We start from the raw sequence: 23,248 nt of genomic DNA, 5'->3' as shown, positions 1-23,248 counted from the left end.
TTTTTAGACTTTAAAGAAATATTTTTACTGCAGAAGTGTTCTGTTATTACGCCGTGGGAAAACCTGGAGACTTGACCTTTTGCAGCTACTAACTCCCTACACATGGGGAGTGCATAGTTTATTATTAAAGATGTTGGCTGTTCAGCGTCCTGCCATGTAAAAAGAAAGCTATGTGGAAGGGAAAAAATGCTAGAAACAATTCCAGTTTTGGGGATTTTCGAAGCCATGAGAGGTTTTTGAGGGGATTGTAACAACTGAAGAGCGTTATTGTCAATCACAAACTGATGAAAGAGTGGCAGAAAAGGTGAGTTTGGAGAAGAGAGGAAGATCGCTATATAGGTTAAAAAAGAACAGGGAAAATGATAACTGGAAGAAGCAGCCCTACTTCAATCCACTGCTGTGGAAATTTTAAGCTTATAGACGTTGACTATGTCTCTTCAACGCCCATGATGTGACAATAATTGTATTTTCTTTTAACAATTACTGTACAAGTTGTATATTAAAGTCTAGCTGCTTAAATTTTTCATTTAATTCTTCAAGAAAAGTACATAACATGTTTTTGTTCTACTTGATGTTTTTTTAATTCAACTTCACTTTGTGGTTTACACAGGTGCTGTTGGTTCAGGCCATAAGACCTGACCGCCTGCAAAGCGCCATGACTACCTTTGCCTCCCAAGCCCTTGGTAAGAAATTTTGTTATCAGCAACTTTTAATTTATTTTCAATTATTACCACCTTAACAGCCAACAACAATTGCATGTTTTTGTCTTTGCTTTAAAATCGTCCACAGATTTTGCATTGTTTGGAAAAAAAAAAATCAACAATAAATAACTTGATCGATATTTCCTGTGTCTTCAATATTAGCATTAAAATCAGGTCAAGTTGGCTGTGATTGACAAGGATATATTAACAGTATTGATAATATAAGTTACCTTTATCTGTTTAGCTATTTAAAGGAACTTAATGAAGTTATGTAAAGTACTTAATTCCTGTCTCTTATCTACAATCAATTTCAGTTACACAAATTAAAAAGAATGGAAAGCAGTTAAAGAGGAGTTAAACTGATTTTTAGTTAAGCAGCAGTTCCCTTTTTGTCAGCCATAGAAAAACACCACATCAGTTCCTATACCAATCCCATGTGACTTTTTGTGCAGATGTGCAGCAGCCTTTCTAATAAAGAAATCTAATTATAATTTCCTCATAAGTGCCTCCAAAAGCAAAGATCAAATCTAAGCTACTCAGTGAGTCCGGCCAAACACCTGACACAATAAGCTAATTATCTTCAATATTTCAAACAACCACTGTGGTCCATAGCAAACACTGTCTGTTAAGGAAAGTCCTGACAGAGTCAACACCACCAGATGTGATGCTAACTTCATTATAAAAATCCCAGGATACAGTCTAAGATACTCACATCCTGAAGATTTTGCGTCTCTTCTCAGCAGCCTTTAGCTGAGCTAATTTCTTGTGACTGTCAACATTTTTTGTTAGTCCACATGTACTGTACAATGCTATCAACAAGTGGCTACGGTCGCTACGTGCTAAGAAGCTAACGTAACGTAGCCAACCTGGATACTAAATGCTATGAAAGTTAGCCAACATTAGTTAGTTTATCATTGGGACATTATAGCCGTTGATTTAATGTCACATTATAAACAACCACCAACAATATTTCTGTTAACTTACCGTAATGTCTTTGTGGTGAACTGGGACGTGTCTCTTCAGGTTTGTTGTGTTTTTTCCAGCTACTATGTGGCCCCATTCCTTCCCTTCGACTAAAATCAAGCATTTGGTTTTGTTCTCCACTTCAATGAAGTGAAAATATGTCCATATATCACGTCTCCTGTCTCCTCCGAGCGTGGCGGAGGAGACAGGGTTTGAAAAAACCATAAAATAATAATATGTAATTTTCGTCTCGTCTTTGTTCGTGAACTAAAATGTCCATAGATTTTAGTCCAGTCTTTATTTACCGAACTGCATTTTCATCTCGTCTTTATTAGTCCACAAAAATTATTTCTGATCTACTCCCAGTTATTGTTTATTAGTGGGGATTTTCGTCTCGTCTCGTCTAGTTTTCGTTCGGTGAAAAATGTGCGTTGACGAAAATATTTTCGTTTAGTTTTCGTTAACGAAATTAACACCACTTTATGGTACGCCAGCATTCATAACATGTAGGCGAATCGCTGTCCCCCAGAAATCTGCGGTTATATTTTTCATATTTATATTTTTAAATTTTTTTACAGTGTCGTGCCGCCTGTTCCCCAGGCTGCCTGTCACTAATCTAGTCTGGCGCGTGGATGATGTCATACATGTGCCGCTTTGTTTTTAAAAGATATAAATATAAAAAATATAACCGCGGATGTCTGGGGGACAGTGATTCGTCTACATGTTCAGGGCTCAATGTTAATCATTGCCCGATCGCCCGGGGCAAGTAGTTTTTATTGTCAGGAGATTACAAATTTCATTGCATTTGCCCGGCGGGCAAGTGCAATAATGATCGCAAAAAAACAACAACAATTATTTATCACTCAAAATTACTTTAAAATCACCGACATTCGCTGAATACGACCCACAAGCGTTGCCGGTGCCATTTTTGTTTTGTACACATTCTCGCGTGATTTTCCGTTAGATGGCATGATTCAGCTCTTGGGGAGAGATTTCTGCAGAGCAGCAGCTGGATGATGAATTTAATCTATACTTTGGCTCTGTTCGAAATCCTCGGCTGCATCCTTCAAGGACGCTGTCTACCTAGACTGGATCATTCGAAGTCCGTGAAAATAATGCGACCGGACAGGTTTACCCTTCGGCGGGTTTTATCTCCGTATGGTCTGTTGCTTAGCAACTGTGAAAATTGACACAGAAAGCAGGAAAAGAATGAATACCGAAATTTCCAAAACTGTTGGTTTATTTATTTATTTTTATTATAAAGTGAACAAAGACTACACTCACAAGAATCCAGAGTGGAACAAAGTTGCCAACCATCGGGAGCAGGAACAAATAAAATCAAATGTAATGACAGACCAGTCTGAAAAACAGTCTGTATTCGCTATCTCTGTTTACTCAACTAATAATTTATTTTCTTGTTTCAATACAAGATTAGCAAAAACAAAAAGATAAACATTTATGAGCAAGATGTTTTTGACAAAGAAGCAAAAAAATTGCACCACTGTTTGGGGTTGCTTCATTGCTTTGCTCTGACTGATACTCTGAATTTTTCCAATGCGCAGGAATACCCAATAACAACATCATTCCAACTCTGTACTAAAAACATTTTTACCCAGAGGCTGTGCTTTCAATATAGGAAAAGTCTCCAGAACTCAACCCAATACCAAAAAGGTAAAAATGGTCATAGTTAAGTGAAGTTAACTCTAGAGGTCCTAGAGAATTTCAGTTTTCCTGCAAGTCCCCCTCCCCTCTTCATGTTTGTGTATTCACTCTACCTTCCTAAATGTCCCTATTGTAATGCAAATAGCCTATGATATGACCAGCCCTTCTACATGAGATTGGATGAAGGCTGAAACAAACTGGCATCAGAACAAGAGCAAGCTCCAAGCACTCATTACCTGCCCCTGCAACATCAGAACTTTTTGCAGGAATATATTGATAATTCATATCTAAATCTTTTATTTAGTCAAACCTATGGAACCACAAGGTATCATACGGGTTCTAGTTCCTGAGCTGAGAACAGTTCATAACCATGCTTTTCCAACAAGGCAAGGCATAGCCTATTTATATTGTCCATTCACCAACAGACTCATTTATATTGCAAAGTTCACTATGTGAAAGAAAGAACAACTTAAAGAATAATTGTATTTTGTCTTGTCTTGCCTTTTCATGTCATTCAACTTAGAAAATGACAAACAGTATGACTTCAGTATTGGAGTAACATTATTTCACCCAACGAAAAGCACTATATATGAAGCTACAACTGTCCCATTTAGTAGTTTGCACAAACCCAAGGTGAGTTCTTCCTGCATTTGCAACAGGTATACTTTGTGCAGTGCACACAGATATCAGAGAGAAGGCACCAAACGCAGTTTAGGGGTCATAAGCCCCATTTACACTACCCTTGAAAAACCGATCCAGGCCCAGACCGGTCCGAGCTTGGATCGGTAACCAGGCCAAGCTCAGTTTTGACGACCGTTCACACGTCACACTTATCTCGGTTATCTCGACTCCTCGCCTCCTAGTGACGATGTGCGGTATTACTGCTAGGATTGAAGGAGGGACTCAAGCAGCTGGTGGCGGTAATGCACCAAACACTGTTTGTCAACCGCCGTAAAACCCAAGAAGAAGAAGACGAAGGAGGAGGGAATCAAGCAAATCAAAATGGCGGCGCCCGTCACATTCAGAAAGTTATGCTTGATTATTATTGCTGTACTTCCGTGTTTGCGGTGGGTCAGGCGAAGATGGCAACCTTGCGCGGATGTACTTGAATGGAGTGTGAATCGGCATGTTCAGCCAGTCGGCGATGACGCGTTCTGCTCATGCGCTCTTGTTATCAGAGAACCGAGCCAGGAAAAAACCGAGCCGAACCCACCTCGGGAACTGGTCTGCAGTTAGCGCGGTCCGGTTATGTCTATCTCGGTTCAGTTCAGGTTGTTTCCGTTCACACACGACAAGTTATCTCAGTTACTGAGCTCGGACCGGTCTCGGCTCAGTTTTTTAAGGGTAGTGTAAACGGGGTAATAGTTACCTCAGTTGCTGCCTCACCTTCCAGAGATAAATCAGTTACTAACCCAACACTATCATCTGAAACCCCAAGTGTGGATGGCTGCAGGCCAGCTGATATTTATCTACAGGATGTCGTGTGAAGTTAGGAAACTTAGTGGGAAGCATTTCTTGCAAGAGATAATATTCAAATTTATTTAAAATCCTTAGGTGAGACGGAGAGTATATAAAAGCTCTGACTTAACCATCCTAAGCACATACACTCACCGGCCACTTTATTAGGTACCCCATGCTAGTAACGGGTTGCCTTCAGAACTGCCTCAATTCTTCGTGGCATAGATTCAACAAGGTGCTGGAAGCATTCCTCAGGGAGTTTGGTCCATATTGACATGATGGCATCACACAGTTGCCGCAGATTTGTCGGCTGCACATCCATGATGCGAATCTCCCGTTCCACCACATCCCAAAGATGCTCTATTGGATTGAGATCTGGTGACTGTGGAGGCCATTTGAGTCCAGTGAACTCATTGTCATGTTCAAGAAACCAGTCTGAGATGATTCCAGCTTTATGACATGGCACATTATCCTGCTGAAAGTAGCCATGAAGTTGGCTACATTGTGGTCATAAAGGGATGGACATGGTCAGCAACAATACTCAGGTAGGCTGTGGCGTTGCAACGATGCTCAATTGGTACCAAGGGGCCCAAAGAGTGCCAAGAAAATATTCCCCCACACCATGACACCACCATCACCAGCCTGAACCATTGATACAAGGCAGGATGGATCCATGCTTTCATGTTGTAGACGCCAAATTCTGACCCTACCTACCATCCGAATGTCGCAGCAGAAATCGAGACTCATCAGACCAGGCAACGTTTTTCCAATCTTCTATTGTCCAATTTCGATGAGCTTGTGCAAATTGTAGCCTCAGTTTCCTGTTCTTAGCTAAAAGGAGTGGCACCCGGTGTGGTCTTCTGCTGCTGTAGCCCATCTCCCTCAAAGTTTGACGTACTGTGCGTTCAGAGATGCTCTTCTGCCCACCTTGGTTGTAACGGGTGGTTATTTGAGTCACTGTTGCCCTTCTATCAGCTCGAACCAGTCTGGCCATTCTCCTCTGACCTCTGGCATCAACAAGGCATTTCTGCCCACAGAACTGCCACTCACTGGATGTTTTTTCTTTTTCGGACCATTCTCTGTAAACCCTAGAGATGGTTGTGCGTGAAAATCCCAGTAGATCAGCAGTTTCTGAAATACTCAGACCAGCCCTTCTGGCACCAACAATCATGCCACGTTAAAGTCACTCAAATCACCTTTCTTCCCCATACTGATGCTTGGTTTGAACTGCAGGAGATTGTCTTGACCATGTCTACATGCCTAAATGCACTGAGTTGCCGCCATGTGATTGGCTGCTTAGAAATTAAGTGTTAACAAGCAGTTGGACAGATGTACCTAATAAAGTGGCCGGTGAGTGTACATTTATACTTTTCAGAACTCCCAGCACAATTCAATTCAATTCAGTTTATTTATATAGCGCCAAATTCACAACACATGTCATCTCAAGGCACTTTACAGTTCAACCAGATCATACAGTCAAATTGATACAAAGTTTTCTATCTAAGGAAAACCAGTTGATTGCATTGACTCATTGACTCAAATACAATCCCCCACACTAAGCATGCTTGTAGCGACAGTGGAGAGGAAAAACTCCCTTTTAACAGGAAGAAACCTCCAGCAGAACCAGGCTCAGTGTGAGCGGCCATCTGCCGAGGCCGACTGGGGTTCAAGGAGACAGAAGCAGAGATACAAAAAGCAGCTGTAAAAGGCGGCCCCGTCCAGGAAACACACAGCCAGGCAGACGAGCTCCAAGGCAGCTCCCATGCCAGAGGACGAAGAAAGCACATCCACTCAGTCACGGTCAGAGAAACAGGACCACACTGGAAAACAGGCCGATCTCCAACATCTATAAACAAGGGTGTTGATAGAAGCAGCACAGCTGATGTTTCTTTCCAGGATGACGTCACAGCCAAACAGGAACAGACGAGGCAAAGCTACTCTGAGGAAAAGCAGAGAGAGCAGAAGGTTAGAGATTGAACTAACAGATTCTGCAGAATAGGAGAACAGAGAGAGAATGAAGCAGAATGATGAAATGGGGGTCCCTATGTCCTCCAGCAGTCTAAGCCTATAGCAGCAGAACTTTAGAGATAGCTCAGGATAACCTGAGCCACTCTAACTATAAGCTTTATCAAAAAGGAAAGTTTTAAGCCTAGCCTTAAAAGTAGACAGGGTGTCTGCCTCACGGACTAAAACTGGTAGTTGGTTCCACAGGAGAGGAGCCTGATAACTAAAAGATCTGCCTCCCATTCTACTTTTAGAAATTCTAGGAACCACTAGTAAACCTGCAGATTGAGAGCGAAGTGCTCTGTTAGGAACATAAGGAACAATCAGATCTCTGATATAAGATGGAGCTTGGCCATTTAAGGCTTTATATGTGAGAAGGAGGATTTTAAATTCTATTCTTGATTTAACAGGAAGCCAATGAAGAGAAGCCAGGATAGGCGAGATATGATCTCTCTTTTTAATTTTCATTAGAACTCTGGCTGCAGCATTTTGGATCAGCTGAAGGCTTTTAACTACAGTTTGTGGACTTCCTGATAGTAAAGAATTACAATAGTCCAGCCTTGAAGTAACAAATGCATGGACTAGTTTCTCAGCATCACCCCTGGACAGGATATTTCTAATTTTTGCAATGTTCCTCAGATGAAAGAAGGAAATTCTAGAAACCTCTTTGATATGGGATTTAAATGACAGGTCCTGATCAAAAACAACACCAAGATTTTTTACTTTATTATCTGAAATCAGTTTAATCCCATCCAAATGAAGTGACTGGCTAATCAGTTTCTTTTTCAGAGACTCTGGTCCAAAGACTATAACTTCTGTTTTGTCTGCATTCAGAAGCAGAAAGTTAAGAGTCATCCAGGTTTTTATGTCTTCAAGACATGCCTGTAATCTATGTAATGGGTTAGCTTCATCTGGATTTATAGACAGATATAGCTGGGTATCATCAGCATAACAGTGGAAATTAATCCCATGCTGTCTAATAATTCTACCAATTGGGAGCATGTATAAAGTAAAGAGAATTGGTCCTAGCACTGATCCCTGTGGTACTCCACAGGTAACCTTTGAGCGTGTTGAAGATCTATCATTAACATGAACAAACTGAATTCGATCAGATAGATAAGATTTAAACCAGTCTAGTGCTGTTCCTTTAATTCCAACAAAATATTCAAGTCTTTCTAAAAGAATATTATGGTCAACTGTATCAAATGCAGCACTAAGATCCAACAGGACGAGCACAGATACAAGTCCATTATCTGAGGCCATGAGAATATCATTAGTGACTTTCACCAGAGCTGTTTCAGTGCTATGATGAGCTCTAAAGCCAGACTGAAACTCTTCAAAAAGTTCATTATGGTGGAAGTGATCGCAAACTTGTTTGGCAACTACTTTCTCAAGAATTTTGGATAAGAAAGGAAGATTGGATATAGGTCATAGCACACTCTCTCTCTCTCTCTCTCTCTCGTGAAACTAAACCCACCCCTGCACAAAAGAGCTTTCTCACACACTTGAAGAAAAGAAGGAAAACAACTTATATTCACCAAAGACATAAATCCATCCAGATAAACATTTCAGAACAACTGTTTTCTCTTCATGACATCAACTGTCTGGAGCTCACAACAGAAGGAGGATCTGAGAACCTTGAACACATTAAGGACATGTTTATCCTTGTCTAGAGTAGACGGGCAACTGCTTTTTATCACCCCTGCTTCAACTGCCTACATTGCAGCAGAGATTGGAACGTTACTTTTATTTAGGCAAGGACAAGCAGCCAAACAGGAACAGACGAGATAAAGCTACCATTGAGAGAACATGCAGATTTATTTATTTATCTTTTTATACAAGCACTTTCCTAGGCAGACACAGACCAATCAGCCACCCAGAAGAACAAGGGATGGCTATTTGCTTGGAATGATCCTAGTAGGATGGACCTTCATGCTGCTTAAATACATTAGCAGTCCAACTACTGATTGCTCTGTTGCAAGCCGACCAAAATGACTAAAGCCGGGCATACACTGTATGATTTTCAGGGTGATTTTCCAGTCGTGCGAGAATCTTTCGATCGGGCAGACTTTCAGCTTCATCGTGTTTCGTTAGTTGGTAGTGTACAGGGGGTAACGAGGGGCGATAAGCCTCTCACAACCACCTCCCGATCAGGAATCGTGAGGTCAGGGGAAAATCAAACATGTTTGATTTTCTCCTGACCGTCGTGGGCGAATCGCTCAGTGCGCATGCGCAAACAAGGATTCTTCTGTAAACACAGAAACATGGCAGGGATGCAATGAGTGAAATGCAGTTATGTCTGTAAAATTGACAGACCATAGTAGCCATGTTTGCTCAGTCATGTCTTTTTCCCAAATATTTCGCCGCCTTTTCTTTTTAGGGCTTTCAGCACAAAATTGCACAATTAGTTAAGGCAGCACGTTTCACTATGGTGGCCTTCATATTCTGCTTCTATTTGTTTGGCTTCCAGATAGACGAGTCAGAGCAGTTCCATATCACTGCGGAGCTGAGTCCAACGTTCTTTTTAGTCGTGCAGTGTGAGCAGGTAGATCGTATGAGAGGGTCGTGCTGCACATACATCGTGAGCTGTGAACTCAGATTGTACGACGAAGCCCGCACAGTGTATGCCCGGCTAAAGACTCCTGGATAGATGTTGAAATGTCTTCAAATAACTTAGTGAAAGCCAGGTTGCTGTCTGATTTAAGCTTGCTTTGTAATTCAGCACTTAGCTTTACTCATTAACAGCTACCCAATCATTTATACTGGAAAATTCATATATGGAATGTTAAGAAGCCTTTTGTGTAATTTTATATTATTTTTAGAGAGATTACTAAAAATAAAACTATTGTAAAGGACCACTCTTTCCCTCAAGATGTTAAAAAAATGTTACACCAGTATGAATATTATCTTGATAACTGAAACCAAATTCTCTTCTTGACATAACCCTCTCCTTTTATCTGGGCTTGGGACCAGCACCAGGAGCACATTAGGACTGTGGGCCCCTTGTGGCAGGATTATTATGTGTGTGTGTGTGTGTGTGTGTGTGTGTGTGTGTGTGTGTGTGTGTGTGTGTGTGTGTGTGTGTGTGTGTGTGTGTGTGTGTGTGTGTGCGTGTGTGTGTGTGTGTATATATGAAGTGTAATGGAGGTATGTGTAAAGGTGTTTTGGATTTTTTTTAGAATTTTTTTAAATAAATTTTTGTTTGTATCATCAATAAATGTTTGTATTTATAATAAATATATATTTATTGTATAAATACATTTGAGTGTGATGTAAGAAGACAAAGTAAGGGTGGGCTAGCCGGAGCACCCGGAGAGAACCCACACAGGCACGGGAGAGTATGGCAGCTCCATGCAGAAAGGTCTCCTTCTACAAGGGAACAGCACTGACCACTGCTCCACCGTGCAGCCCCACTCTGTTTACCAGGATCTAATCAATACCAAGGTAGGAATCTACCTTAGAAAAAGACCCTGGTATGGAGGCAGTACTTTTTTATTTAAAGGGAACCATAGAGTTTTATGGAGGGTGAGGGCTAAATATTATGGACTGGATTATGGATTTAGTGAATGGGTGTGGGGAGTTAAGGGTTAAAGGAAGGGTTAAGGGTAACGGTTATAGGGAAGGGGGGTGGGGGTGTTGGGGGGTAATTGTAAAGCGTGTAGGTGATAAGGTTTGAGATCTGGGGCTCAGTAAATATTTTTTCAGTTTTAAGTTTGTTTGGAGGACAGTTTCTTGAGGTTTAGCAGAAATTATTTTTCTGACTGATGGCATTGAAAGAGGTTGAAAATTCTTTTCCTTAAAGATTTATTTTTTGGTTTTCTTTCTTGGGATCTTTCAGTCTCCTGTTGCAGATTTTTGAACTCCTCCATAAGGCTCTCTGTTAATCTTTTCTTCTCCTCCTCCATCTCTGTCAGAGCCTTCTTAGCGTTTGCCACTGTCTCTTGAAGGCAGGACTTCTCTGTTTGCCACAGCTGCCTTTCACAATGCAGAACCTCCTGAAGGTGTTTCATAGCTGCTTCCATATCTCTAAGAGTGTTCTGCTGCTCTGTCAGGAGACTGGACTTTTCCTGGGCCCAGACCTGTGTTTGGTTCTTCACATCTTGTTCCATCTTGAGCAAAACAGCTTTTATGTCATTGGTTTCCTGCTCTTTCTGAGCTAAGCAGATCTCAGCCTCCTTTGTTCTGGCTGTCTCAGCAAGCAGACTAATTTCCAGATCCATGACTTTTCTTGCAGAAGCTTTCCCCTGCTCTAACTCAGCTTCCTGTAACTCCAACTGCTTTTTCAGCTGCTCACACTCATCTCTTTGTTGTTGGTTGGACATAAAATGGGATTTTTCTTCCTCCAACTGCTGCCGCTGTTCCTCCAGATCTTTCTGCATTTTTTCCATTGCAGCCTTGATTTCACTGGTTTCCTGCACTTGTTGGGCTAAGCAGATCTCAGCCTCCTTTGCATTTGCTGTCTCAGCAAGAACAGCTGCCTCCGTTTTCTGAGGCAAGACAGTGAGATTCTTAATTTGTTCTAATAATTTGGTGTTTTCTTGTTGAAGTGTTGCTACCCTCTCTCTTGTGAACCTTAACTTGAGCTCAGCGTCCCTTAACCATTGAGCTGATAGTTCAGTCTCCTCACTAAGTGCTGCGATCTGCTCATCTTTTAAGCTCATGCAGATCTCAGCTTCCTCCACACTTTGCTTGAGAGCAGTTACCGTGGACTCCAGCTGTCTAGCTTCCTCGTCGGTATATTTTGGCATTGTTTCGTGCTCAGCATGCGTCTTCTGGTTTGTTGATAATTTGATGTTTTCTTGTTTAAGTGCTGCGATCTCCTTATCTTTTGAGCTCATGCAGATAGCAGCTACCTGCAACCTTTGCTTCAAAGCAGTTGCCGCAGTCTCCAGATGCCAGGCTTTTTCGTTGGCATCTCTACGCACTACCTCCATGTTGTGAAGATCAGCAGCTTGTCTCTGCAAGTAATTTGATAATTTAGCATTTTCTTGTTGAAGTGCGGCGATCTCCTGATCTTTTGAGTTAATACAGAAACCAGCTTCCTGCACCCTTTGCATATTAGCATTTAGCACAGACTCCAGCTGCCAGGCTTTCTCGTTGGCATTTTTACACACTGCCTCCATGTTGTGAAGATCAGCAGCTTGTCTCTGGCAGATTTCTAATAATTTAATATTTTCTTGTTGAAGTGCTGCGATCTTCTCATCTTTAGATTTTAAGTAGATTTCATTTTCCTGGTCCTTTTTTCTTTGAGCAGTTAGCTCAGATTCCAGCTGCCTAGTTTTTTCGTGGGTATTCTGACGCGCTGTCTCCATTTTCTGAGGCAAGGCAACAAAACTTTGGATTGTTGCTGATAACTTCATGTTTTCTTGTTGCAGTGCTGTGATCAGCTCGTCTTTTGAGCGTAAGTAGGTCTCTGCTTCCTGCACCTTTTTCCTTTCAGCAGTTAGCTCCGACTCCAGCTGCCTAGCTTTCTCATCGGTATATCCAAACCCTGCATCCATTTTCTGAGGCACAGCAACATTTTTCTTAGTTGTTTCTGATAACTTGATGATTTCTTGTTGCAGTGCTGTGATCATCTCATCTTTTGAGCGTAAGTAGGTCTCTGCTTCCTGCACCTTTTTCCTTTCAGCAGTTAGCTCCGACTCCAGCTGCCTAGCTTTCTCATCAGTATATCCAAACCCTGCATCCATTTTCTGAGGCACAGCAACATTTTTCTTAGTTGTTTCTGATAACTTGATGATTTCTTGTTGCAGTGCTGTGATCATCTCATCTTTTGAGCGTAAGTAGGTCTCTGCTTCCTGCACCTTTTTCCTTTCAGCAGTTAGCTCCGACTCCAGCTGCCTAGCTTTCTCATCGGTATATCCAAACCCTGCATCCAAAGACACAGCAACATTTTTCTTAATTGTTCCTGATAACTTGATGATTTCTTGTAGCGAAGCTATGATCCTCAAATCTTTTGAGCTTAAACAGATCCCAGCCTTCTGACCCTTTTTCCTTTTAGGAGTTAGCTCAGACTCCAGCTGCCTAGCTTTCTCGTTGGTATGTTGACGAGCTTCCTCTAATTTGTTGAGCTCAGCAGTGAGATCATTGGTATGTTGGGCTAAACTCCTGTTTTGATGTTGAAGTTCTGTGATCAACCAGTCTCTGGAGCTTAAGGCTCTGTGAAACTCAATCTTAGAAATCATATTACGTCCGGTCTTTTTGTCAGCTCCATGTCCTCCATGAACAGCTTTCTCACTTTGAAGTTGTGAAAGTGGATTTCTTCCTGGATTTTCAGGCTTTGCAGCTTTAGCTGGTCCCTCAACACGAGCTGGGGCTGGTTGCAATGGCTTCACCACAGGCTTAGAAGCACAAACTTGACTCAAAGTGGGTCCCGCTGCTATTTTTGGAGCATTTTCTGGCTTTTTCTTACTTGTAAGAACTTGAGCCCAAGTCACATTTCCAGAAGGGTTTGTAGCTGTGCTACCAGATGTAACTCCCATAGTATTACCTGATTTAGATATGGTTGACATGGCGGCTATAACGTTTAATTCACCTGATTTGCAAATGAAAAAGGACGAATTGGTCAATTCCAGCCTTAGTTGCTGATTCAAGTCAGCCTCCTAAGGAAAACAATAAAATTGTTGGTTGGATTAAAACACAAAGCTTTGTTTTAAACTAAAAGCTTATTTTTCTGATAACTGGGCAGATTTGTTCTGTGGAAAAGTCTTTACTTTTCTAATTACAAGGAGTTAACTCAAGAGCTGCACACCTTACAGGAGAATTCCGGAAATTGAATGCTTGGTAGTATTCTGATGTCTGTGATGATGTCATCAGAATTCTAAACTATCTGGGCGGGAACTATAAACTCCGCCCACATAAGTCAAGCCTGGCTGTAGGTTCTACATACTCTGAAAAAATAATTCAACAGTTTTTGGCTTTTCCTTAATCATATTTAGTTACTTTAACTTTTTTTATTATTATTTTAGCAGGGTAGGACATAAAACAATTTTTTTTTTTTTACAGTTTCCTCTCTGGCAATGTGGCAATAAGAATAATTGTCTTGATGCCAAAAAGAGCCCAACAGTTAAACTGTTAAAAAAGTTCACACCCATGAGTAGAGGTAATGCAGCCTGATGATATTTACACCGCATCAGATACCGTTCCCCCCATGTTAAGCAGGGGGAACGTTATCTGAAGGGGTTTATAGGCCCATGAGATAGCGTTTCCCCCCCGATGTCATTTACGTTGAGTTGCAATAAATGCAAAACTCTCTGCAGGTACTTGTCTTTGTCGTCCGCTCTATTCAGCTGGCTTTTGAAACACAAGGAGAGAAGGTGGGGGCCGGGTGGTGAGGGTTACGGGGTCGAGAAATGCAAAAGTAACGGGATAGTTACTTTTACTTGGAACTAGTTACTTTTATTGTGGAGTAACTCAGTTAGTAACTCAGTTACTTTTTGGGAAAAGTAACTAGTAACTATAACTAATAACTTTTTCAAAGTAACGTGCCCGACACTGTTCGTAACATATGGAACAATCAGATCTGTGATATAAGATTAAGCTTGTTTATTTGGGGTTTTGTTTTGTGAGAAGGACAATTTTAAACAGTAAGCCGATTAAGGGAAGCTAAGATAAGATAACTAATACCTCTCTTTTTTATTGTTATCAAAACTGGTCGCATTTTGGATCAGCCTTTTTAGTTGTTGCGATATTCTGTATTTGAAAGAAAACAATTCTAGAAAGCTCTTTGACATGGGTTTTAAATGGGAAGTCCTTATCAAAATTAAAGGGGAACACCGTTTTTTTTTAATTGGGCCCTTGATTTTATGTTATTACACCATGTTCTACTCACCCATATTAGTTTTGTGTCATTTGGAGCTGTTCTGAAGATATTCCATTCATAATGTATTCTTTATGGTAGTGTTAATTTTAGCAGCCATTTTTAAATTTAGTTTTAGTTTTAGTCCAGTTTCAGAATCGCTTTTTAGTTTTTATCATATTTAGTCGACATCATCCCATTTTTATTTAGTCTAGTTTTAGTCGACTATAAGCCAGAGCATTTTAGTCTTTATTTTAGTCCAAGAAAACATAATTTTATTCGTATAGTTTTAGTCAAGAAAAACTGTCAACATTTTATTCTAGTTTTAGTCAGGACATAATTTTAACCTTTTACTTTTTTGTCAGCAGATAATATTTAACATTTCCTAAAATTATTACGCATTTCAACATTTTCTCTCATCTTTTTGATAAAAAAAAAAAAAACACAATTTCAAGGAACACATGCAGACATGGAAGATGTTCTAAAAATATTTGCATATTTATTTTGAACATTAAAACAAATAAAATACACCTGACAAAGGAAACAAATAAATTAAATAAAATGTCTTATGAACTTTACACAAGTGCTGGCTGTTTAAAGCTAGTTCACATAGAATAATAAAATAAATAGAATTGAGATCAATGTTGTTTAAAAAAAAAAAAAAAACTCCAACTGAGTTTCCTGCCAGCTAGTTCACATAGTATATAAAGGTACAGTATTTAAGGTGAAAAAGGCATAGTTTTCTTGTCCTGAGAGTCAGCTTTGTATTTGGTGTGGGCAATTAAGGAAGCTTGTATAGCTGGCCTGTCATTGTTTCTGGGTGGTTGTTGGTGGTGGTGTATCTTCAGTCTGGAACAGAAATTAATACAATGTCAGGATAGATGCACAGCATAACAGGAATTCCAAGTGTATAAGTAGCATATAGGTCTGTTTTTTCCTTGACAAAAACTAAGTCTCTGTAAAACTACATTTGACAATCCATTTCAAACTCATACAAACAACCTAACTATCATTTTATGCAGAAATAAATTGCAGACATTTTTATGTGTGCATGCATTTTGGTTGTATTAATATTGATGCCAATTCAAATCAAATGTCCTTGTAATAGTAATGTGCAGATAAACAGAGCAGCCTTTTATGTCACCAAATAAAGACATTGGGAGTTTGCGTCCCAATCCCTGCAGTGGTTCCCCTAGCAATGGCTATTTTGTGTATGAAAATCTAGGTTAAAGTTGTTCTGAATTATGTGTGGCATATTATTTTTATTTTGTCTTATCCTGATAAATAGTTTCAGTTCGTTTTATCATTTAGCATTCATGTGTAGCTGCCGAGGTGTTTTGTGTTAACTATAGTTCACTTGCAGCTCCTAGATTACCTAAAACGTCTGTCTGCTTTAATCAAACTTGCAATATAACAGAAACTATAGTTGCCCGGCCAGTATAACATATCTAAGTTAGCATAAATTTAACTTTACATACAGTATGGCTGTTTCTGTTTGTCTCATTTCACTTCTGGAAACTTGGGGAAGATGCTGAAAAGCATAAATGACATCAAAACGCACCTTTGCATCAATGCTGCTTTAAAGCAACCGTTTCTACCCAAATATCCAAACTGACATTATTCTAGGGCCTATATATATATATCTATATATATACTGATATATATATACTGTATATATTGGGCTGAAATGTATGACATTTTTTTTGTCTTGACTTCATTCTTTGGTAGGTTTTTGTAAATGAAAAAAAGAAAATTATTAAAGCTGCTTAGATACGTGACATATGGAAAAAAGATAATGGCCAGAAAAGGTCTTCCATTTGTGAAAGCAAATAGACGTGAAAATGTTGAGACAGAATATGTGTTGTGTTAAAAATATTGTAAATACTGTATTTTACATAGCCTTTAAACTGAAAGGCTTCAGAAGACATTTTCACCATGTTTTCTTCTGTTTTACTTTAAAATAGGTAAATTCACCAGCTCAGTAGTGAAACTGCCTTTCTTTTTGTACTTTTTAATCTTTGATACACCACTTTAGACATTGGATTTTACATTTTAACCAGTTGCATTTCAGTTTCTGTGCTTTTGACTGGGGAGCCATGGATAAAGCACATTTCATTAAGATTGAATAAAGTTTTATATTATTGCTTCTTACCTATTACAAATAAAGTCACTTTCGTAAAGGAAACATAAAATGTTTGAGAAGCATGACTCCAAAGCAGGTAAAAAATATTTTTCTCATTCTGTACTGAAGGATGCTTTGTTTATTAAAAGCGCACTCACTTCTATGTGAATGTCACTGTACTTGTGTAAATGTCACATACTGTACATAAACCCACACACATTTTGCTTTGTGCTCAAGTTATTTTTAGTCTCATGTACTGATTGAAAAACAAAAACCAGCATGTGCTCCTTTCATGCACACACGTATGATATACAGTGTTAAGTGATCTCATATTACAGATAGTCTTCATTATGCGCTGTGGTTTAAATGAGAACTTAAACACTGGTGGCAAGTTAACTCTAAGCAGCATTGTGAAGAAACATTTCAGGAAGAAAGTCAAGGACTTTCCCATATTTCTATTATTCTACATAGCTGAGTCATGGTGAAGATATCAATTAAGCATAAGGATGTATCAAACCAATAATTGTGAGATGTTTCAAAACATGCTTTATATTTTCTAAATGTGTTTTGTTTGCTTCTAATCACACTAAATAAGCTTCAGGAGGCAGTTACCTTAAATGATTTTCCAACAGTCTTAAAGGACCTTCCCGGAGTGGCAATGATAAGGACTCTCCGTAGCCTGTAATGGTTACAGCCTAAATGGTAATCACTCTTAACATTTTCAGTGCATGGGAACCTTCAGCTATGATGCTTTCTAAGAATACCAAACAGAGGTACACTTAGAGAAACACTCAGAGCTAAAGTACACAAGTTTTAAACTCTCTGGGTTGATCTCAACCTCTGGATTAAAACAAACCTGAGGACAGTTTCCTGTTTGACTAAAAGCCTAGCAGCAGGGCTTTACAGCGTGTATCATAGGTGTCCTTGAAATATCCAATTTCCCCAACCTAACAGGGTGATACCACCTGTAATTTTATGAGGTAGCTTGATTATAAATGGCTGTGAGAAAAATATAAAGCTGCCACACAAATCAGCAGAGAATAGAAATTCACTGATAATCATGGCAGCATTAAAAGATAATACCTGTTAATAAGACGTATAAATGTTCAGTCTTTGTAAGCAAGATAAATGTAGATGACTGGTAAATGTCACACCAAATTATGTATGTCTACATTTAACAAAGTGACTGAGAATAGTTTGGTCCTCGTATATGACAAGGCTATTAATACCCATGAAAAATTGTACATTTTTCAGTACTTAAGAAGTTCCCAGGACACCTGCCTACCAGTTGTTTTTTTGTTGTTGCTCCTCTGCATGTTTTGATTTAGGTTCCTGTATTATTTACCGTATTTATTTGACTTCTTTTTTATCTTGAGCTAGAAACGTCTCACTGCAACTGTGGGGACATCTCCGCTAGAGACATGTGAAACATAGCTCTACTGGGAGCGTATAACTATTAACGTCGTAGTGTTTCAAGTTTGACTCTCATTGGCATATTTTAATTAGCTCCACATTTCCACATGATTAAAATGAGACCATGTTGGGTTTCATCTCCCTTACTTTGTTGTAAATAAATAAAAGCACTAAAATGAATTAATATTTACAGCAATGATTTGTAATTTAGTTTTCCTTTTACAATAAAATATAAATACAATTTTTCCGAATAGCTGAAGTTTTAGGAAATAAACACTGGTCTTAAAGGGGACTTATTGTAGTTCCTACTAAAAAGTTTTGATAGATCTTTTAGCTATAAAAAAGCTGTAACTTTTACAGCTTGATATCCAGCAGAAATGTATTCGGTGCAAAAAAAAAACTCACCATAGGAATGACCAGAAAAACACATTTAACCCCAAAGGCCTACAGTGGTTGCAGAATCCTGAAGTTACAGCCCTGACTAATGGGAGATGTTCCTTAAAACATAAAGTACAGTATGGCTAGAACTGCAAAATGAAGGGGAATATAGTTATGTTATCAGAATGGTGTGCTACTTTTATATTAAATTATGAGATAAAAGACATATTTTTACAGCTGCATCCAGCCCTTTTGACACCTTCTGTTTTACAATGAGCACAAGCTGTGAAATCCTGTCTGTTATAGAAAGATATTAATTCAGTCTGATTGGAATTAATATAGAAGCTAAACATTTAAACTGGATTAGCTCAAATTATCAAATTGGTTAAGGTTTCTCTACAATATTATTGAACTTTTCTAAAGTGAAATTAAAACATTAACAAGAATAACAAATATAATATGATTATACTCTGCATGTGTTCAAATGATAATGCAAATCCCTAAGCTTCCAATATTATTGTTCTGTCACTTGTTTTCCCTTTAAAGCATGTTTATACTCCATGTATACCATGTAACCCCATGTGCATCTAATTACAACATTCACATGCATCTTGTTTTAGTGCCGCAATAACAGACCATAACTAAAAACCTTCATTTAATCGTCTGATTATGGGTTCTTATGGCCATTGCTTTAAATCGCTGTCAGACTATGTTTCTTTAAATTATATATTAATTTGTAAGTCGTCCCTATAAAGTGTCTTGAGATAATCTGTTGTGAAGTACTGCTACATAAATAAACTGAACTGAATTAATTAAATAGAATTTTGTGGTTAAGGCAGGGATGTCCACATTTGGTCCCCGGGGGCCACTGTCCTGCAGGTTTTTGAGGTTTCTTGCATTCAGCACAGGGGATTTTCATCATTGCAGTTTGTTAATTATCTATAAATGAAAATCAGCTGTGCTGAAGCAGGGAAACATCTAAGTTAACACTGCAGCCTGAAGTGACCCAAATCCGATTTTTTCGCCCAAATTCAACCTTTATCTGGTCTTTTTATGGCACTCTGAACAACACAGATTCGATTTTTAGCAATCCTACTGAAGCCACTTGGCTATGTAGTCCTGAATCCGATACATATCTGATATTTTCAAATGTGACCTGTGTCTGAACGGCCAGGTCGCATTTATCCAACCTGAACGTCATTAATACTCAACAATGGTCACTATTCTGCGTCTTGCTATGCCGAAGCTGGAAGAAAAACAGCAACAATGTTGGAAGATAATGTGGAGAGCAGTCTTTTTTCTTAATTATCTTAAAAAGATTGCGTTTTGAGCGTTGGGAAAGATTGCTAGATGCGCTCCAGCACTACCATCCATGTTTACTTTCGTAAACACCGAACACACCAACGTCATTGTGTCCTCTACTGTGCATGCGGGACACTTGCGTTGTATGAATGCAGTTCACACAGGAGATCACATATAAGTGTTATGTATTTGTAAATGTGAACGTCAACACAAAAGAAAATCGGATTTCAGAAAAAAATTGGGTATTGAGCGTGTGAACGTAGCCTAAAACCTGCAGGAGAGTACCCACCGTGGTTTTAGTTTTGAGTTTAGTTTAGGTTTTATCAGTTTTTATATCATTTATTTGTCTTAGGATTTCCTTTCTTTGCTTCTCACACAAACTCCCACATAAGATGCAACCAGGAAGTAAAAAAAAAAAAAAACTTAAAAAAACTTGCAAATTCATTTAAAATCGTTTTTATGTGAAGTACCATTACAGTAATGTTTTGAAAGTACTATCATTTTGAAACAGTAGCACAACAGCACTAGAACTTTGTTCAAGTAAGACATAAAGGGTTATATCACTTTTTGATGATATTTTCTTTGTTGGCTTAATAAACCCAGTTTGACAGATTGCACAGCACAGATTAAATTGAAGTATGTTATTGACTATTTGTACCCTAAAGCAACACAAATAGTTTTAGACAATGTCAAACAAAGGCAGTTATTAATATTTTATCAGTTTTAAATCAGTAGAAATAAATAAACAACAAATTCCTTGTATTTTTGACTTGCTGTTGTTTGGGGAGTATTGCTTTTTATGCTAACCACACAATTAATGTTGCAGTTCTACTAATAAGCCTTGACTGGTGTTTTTTGGCATGTCTAGTTATATTTAACAGTTTATTTGGCATGAAATGTAGACGTGTCTTCATCAGCTTGAGCTGTCTGCCCGCTGTGTTCACACAATGTAAATAGAGAGCTCTTTTAATTTAGATATGCGATGTGATGTTATTTTATTTATTTTTTTATTTGCCTCTTCAACACTTTTAATAACAATTAAAACCGTACATGAATCCTGGGAGTCCGTTTTTTCCAGGGGGACATTTTTTTTCACCTTTGGGGGTTTTTCAATATCTATTACAAAAGAGGAATTTTTGTATTGTCTTGTATGTAATTGTCTTTCTTTACACATAGATTTTTGGTGCATATCATGCTATCCCTCTGACAGGATCATTATTTACTTTGCTTCAGTGTCTTCCTCCAAAGCTTTGGGATCCCTTATAATTCTCTTTTATTGTTTGTCTATGGGTGATGATAATAAATTGTTCACTTAATCATGATACACTGATAGCCCTCGAACTCTCAGTGAACTGATTCACTGAGTGTGTGTATAATGCATGAGATGTGTAAGATTATGTATGGTTTTGTAATTGGAAAAAAAAAAAACAGCACAACAAAAACCCACAGAAATGCAATACAGAGGGATGAAACATCAGAACAGGACAGCGGAAGATTTTTTTGTGTATGCGTTTGTGTTTTTGGCAGTAAATCAGTATGCTAATGAGGCATGCTCTGTAATCCTCTTACAGCTAATCTCACTCAATCCCTCCAGTCCAGGCCTGGGCACTGCTCTCTGTTCGCATACACACAGACACAGAGGCATGCCTCGGTGAACACAACACACACATATGCAATGCTTTTCAAAAAGTAAAAATATTTTGCACCTATATATATACACAGTGATTATGGTGGAGAACTTCAAAAATATTAAATAGAATCTGTGTCTTGGCCTTGGCAGCAGCCTTAGTGAGACTGGTGTTATCCTCTGCTGTTATTTTCAACCTGTTTTCAGTTAAGGTCCAAGGTGAACTTTTCTATTCACAGGCAGAGGATGCTTGGCTGCAGCACGAATACTGATTATCTGACCCTGACTTTACTTTTTTTATATGCATTTTTTTAATGCAGATCTTCATTCATTGTTTTATTAAAGTGATTCAGACTTTTTATATAGACTTTGTGCATGTCATGCATTTACACAGAGATGTTTGTCTTCGAATACATCTTCAGGGTAACATCTCATGGGAATTTCCTACACAACTACTGGTGTTGTGTGGGCATGTATTCTTGCAAGCATTTCATTGTTGACTCATACCTCACCATCAAAATCAATATATTATTAGAGCAAAAAGGTTTCAGTGAAGCAATGCAAACCCAATCACACACTTAGTCACACCTACATATAAGAGCCTGTTCTCTAAACACCAGCTGGCAGACAAGGTACTCTTTTGCTGCGTGGTGAATTCTGCTGCCGCAAACCTACCGCTCAATATGCATAGCACGCCACCCTCCCCGTCTCCCTCACTCTCTTTCTTAGCTTCTTCCTTTTTTGCCCTTTCCCTTTCCTCGTCATTGCCTTCCCTCTAGCCCCCAGTTTCCCCATCTTTCGGCAATTACTCTCCCCACATGCCTACTTGGTTCTCCCTATTCATGCTTTCCTGTATTTGACGTTTGCCAGTCTGCCTCCATGCCTACCACACCTTAAGTACACCAAATGAGTTTTTGCTCATATTTGTTTGTGTTTGCCTTCAATTGTCTTTTGTTGATATACTCTGATTTTTTTTATATATCTGTTGACCGATTGCATATAAGCAGTGTATCTTTGACTCTTAGTACGATATCAACTGGAGTTATCAGTATTGTCAATATGCCAAATTGACATAAGAGTTTGGTGGGTTACTTCCCTTCATTGAAGAGACATTGTTCCACAACAAAATTGGGAAAGAGAAAAATGATATAGACATTTTACTGATGCATATTTCTCATTCTTGTTTAACCTCTGTCCCCTCCTCCTCTGCAGGTATGAAAGAGCTTTCCCCTCCTCCTCTCAATTTACGACGTCTATACACTGAGACAATGGAGTGGGAGCCGGTGTTAATCATCATCTCTCCAGGGGCAGACCCATCCCAGGAGCTTGCAGAACTAGCAGCAGAAACTATTGGCAGGGACAATTACCATGAGGTAGGTAACAGCAAAATACAAATATAGAAAACACAGGAGATTAACAAGTGCAAGAGGGTTTTCACCAGAATGATACAATCACATCCACAGAATAGTGTACCGCAACTTGTTGAAGGTTTTTGTTTGTCACAGTTTCAATGTAAATCCCTTGTATTTGTTCTATCATAAAGGTCTTGTAATGTTTCACAAGAAAAGTAGCTGTTAACAGGAATTTATAGTATTTTCATATTGTATTAGGACAACTAAGTCAAGTTTATGTATACCTATATGGTTTTTCCCCGATGTAAAACTTTAGTAAACTAAGAATTCCAAGTTTGTGCTCTAATTTAAATATATATTGGAATATCTAGTTAACTCATACATATAGGCTCAAATATTTGGAACCCAGGTTACTTATTCATAAATACATTTCATTTTATGTGTTTTTTTTAAACATCCAAAAAGAAC

At 38.8% G+C, this 23,248-nt stretch overlaps 1 protein-coding gene and 1 long non-coding RNA gene across 2 annotated transcripts in view; both read left to right on the top strand.

Moving 5' to 3' along the window:
* Window positions 1–23,248, top strand: part of LOC119771803 (cytoplasmic dynein 2 heavy chain 1) — a 142,089-nt gene that overhangs the window by 71,837 nt on the left and 47,004 nt on the right. The window contains exons 80-81 of the mRNA XM_038267964.1: window positions 611–683; window positions 22,641–22,801. Coding sequence (XP_038123892.1) covers window positions 611–683; window positions 22,641–22,801 — 234 coding nt within the window. The remainder of the gene's footprint in view (window positions 1–610; window positions 684–22,640; window positions 22,802–23,248) is intronic.
* Window positions 9,359–13,776, top strand: LOC119771804. Its single transcript, XR_005279183.1, has 3 exons — window positions 9,359–11,752; window positions 12,164–12,189; window positions 12,353–13,776. It is a non-coding gene; the product is annotated as an uncharacterized LOC119771804 (long non-coding RNA).

Source organism: Cyprinodon tularosa, unplaced genomic scaffold (assembly GCF_016077235.1).
Source record: "Cyprinodon tularosa strain WSP-4 unplaced genomic scaffold, ASM1607723v1 ctg69, whole genome shotgun sequence".
NCBI classification, from domain to species: domain Eukaryota; kingdom Metazoa; phylum Chordata; class Actinopteri; order Cyprinodontiformes; family Cyprinodontidae; genus Cyprinodon; species Cyprinodon tularosa.
The sequence above is the reverse complement of the archived record's forward strand: the minus strand, read 5'-3'. Positions and strand labels throughout refer to the sequence as shown.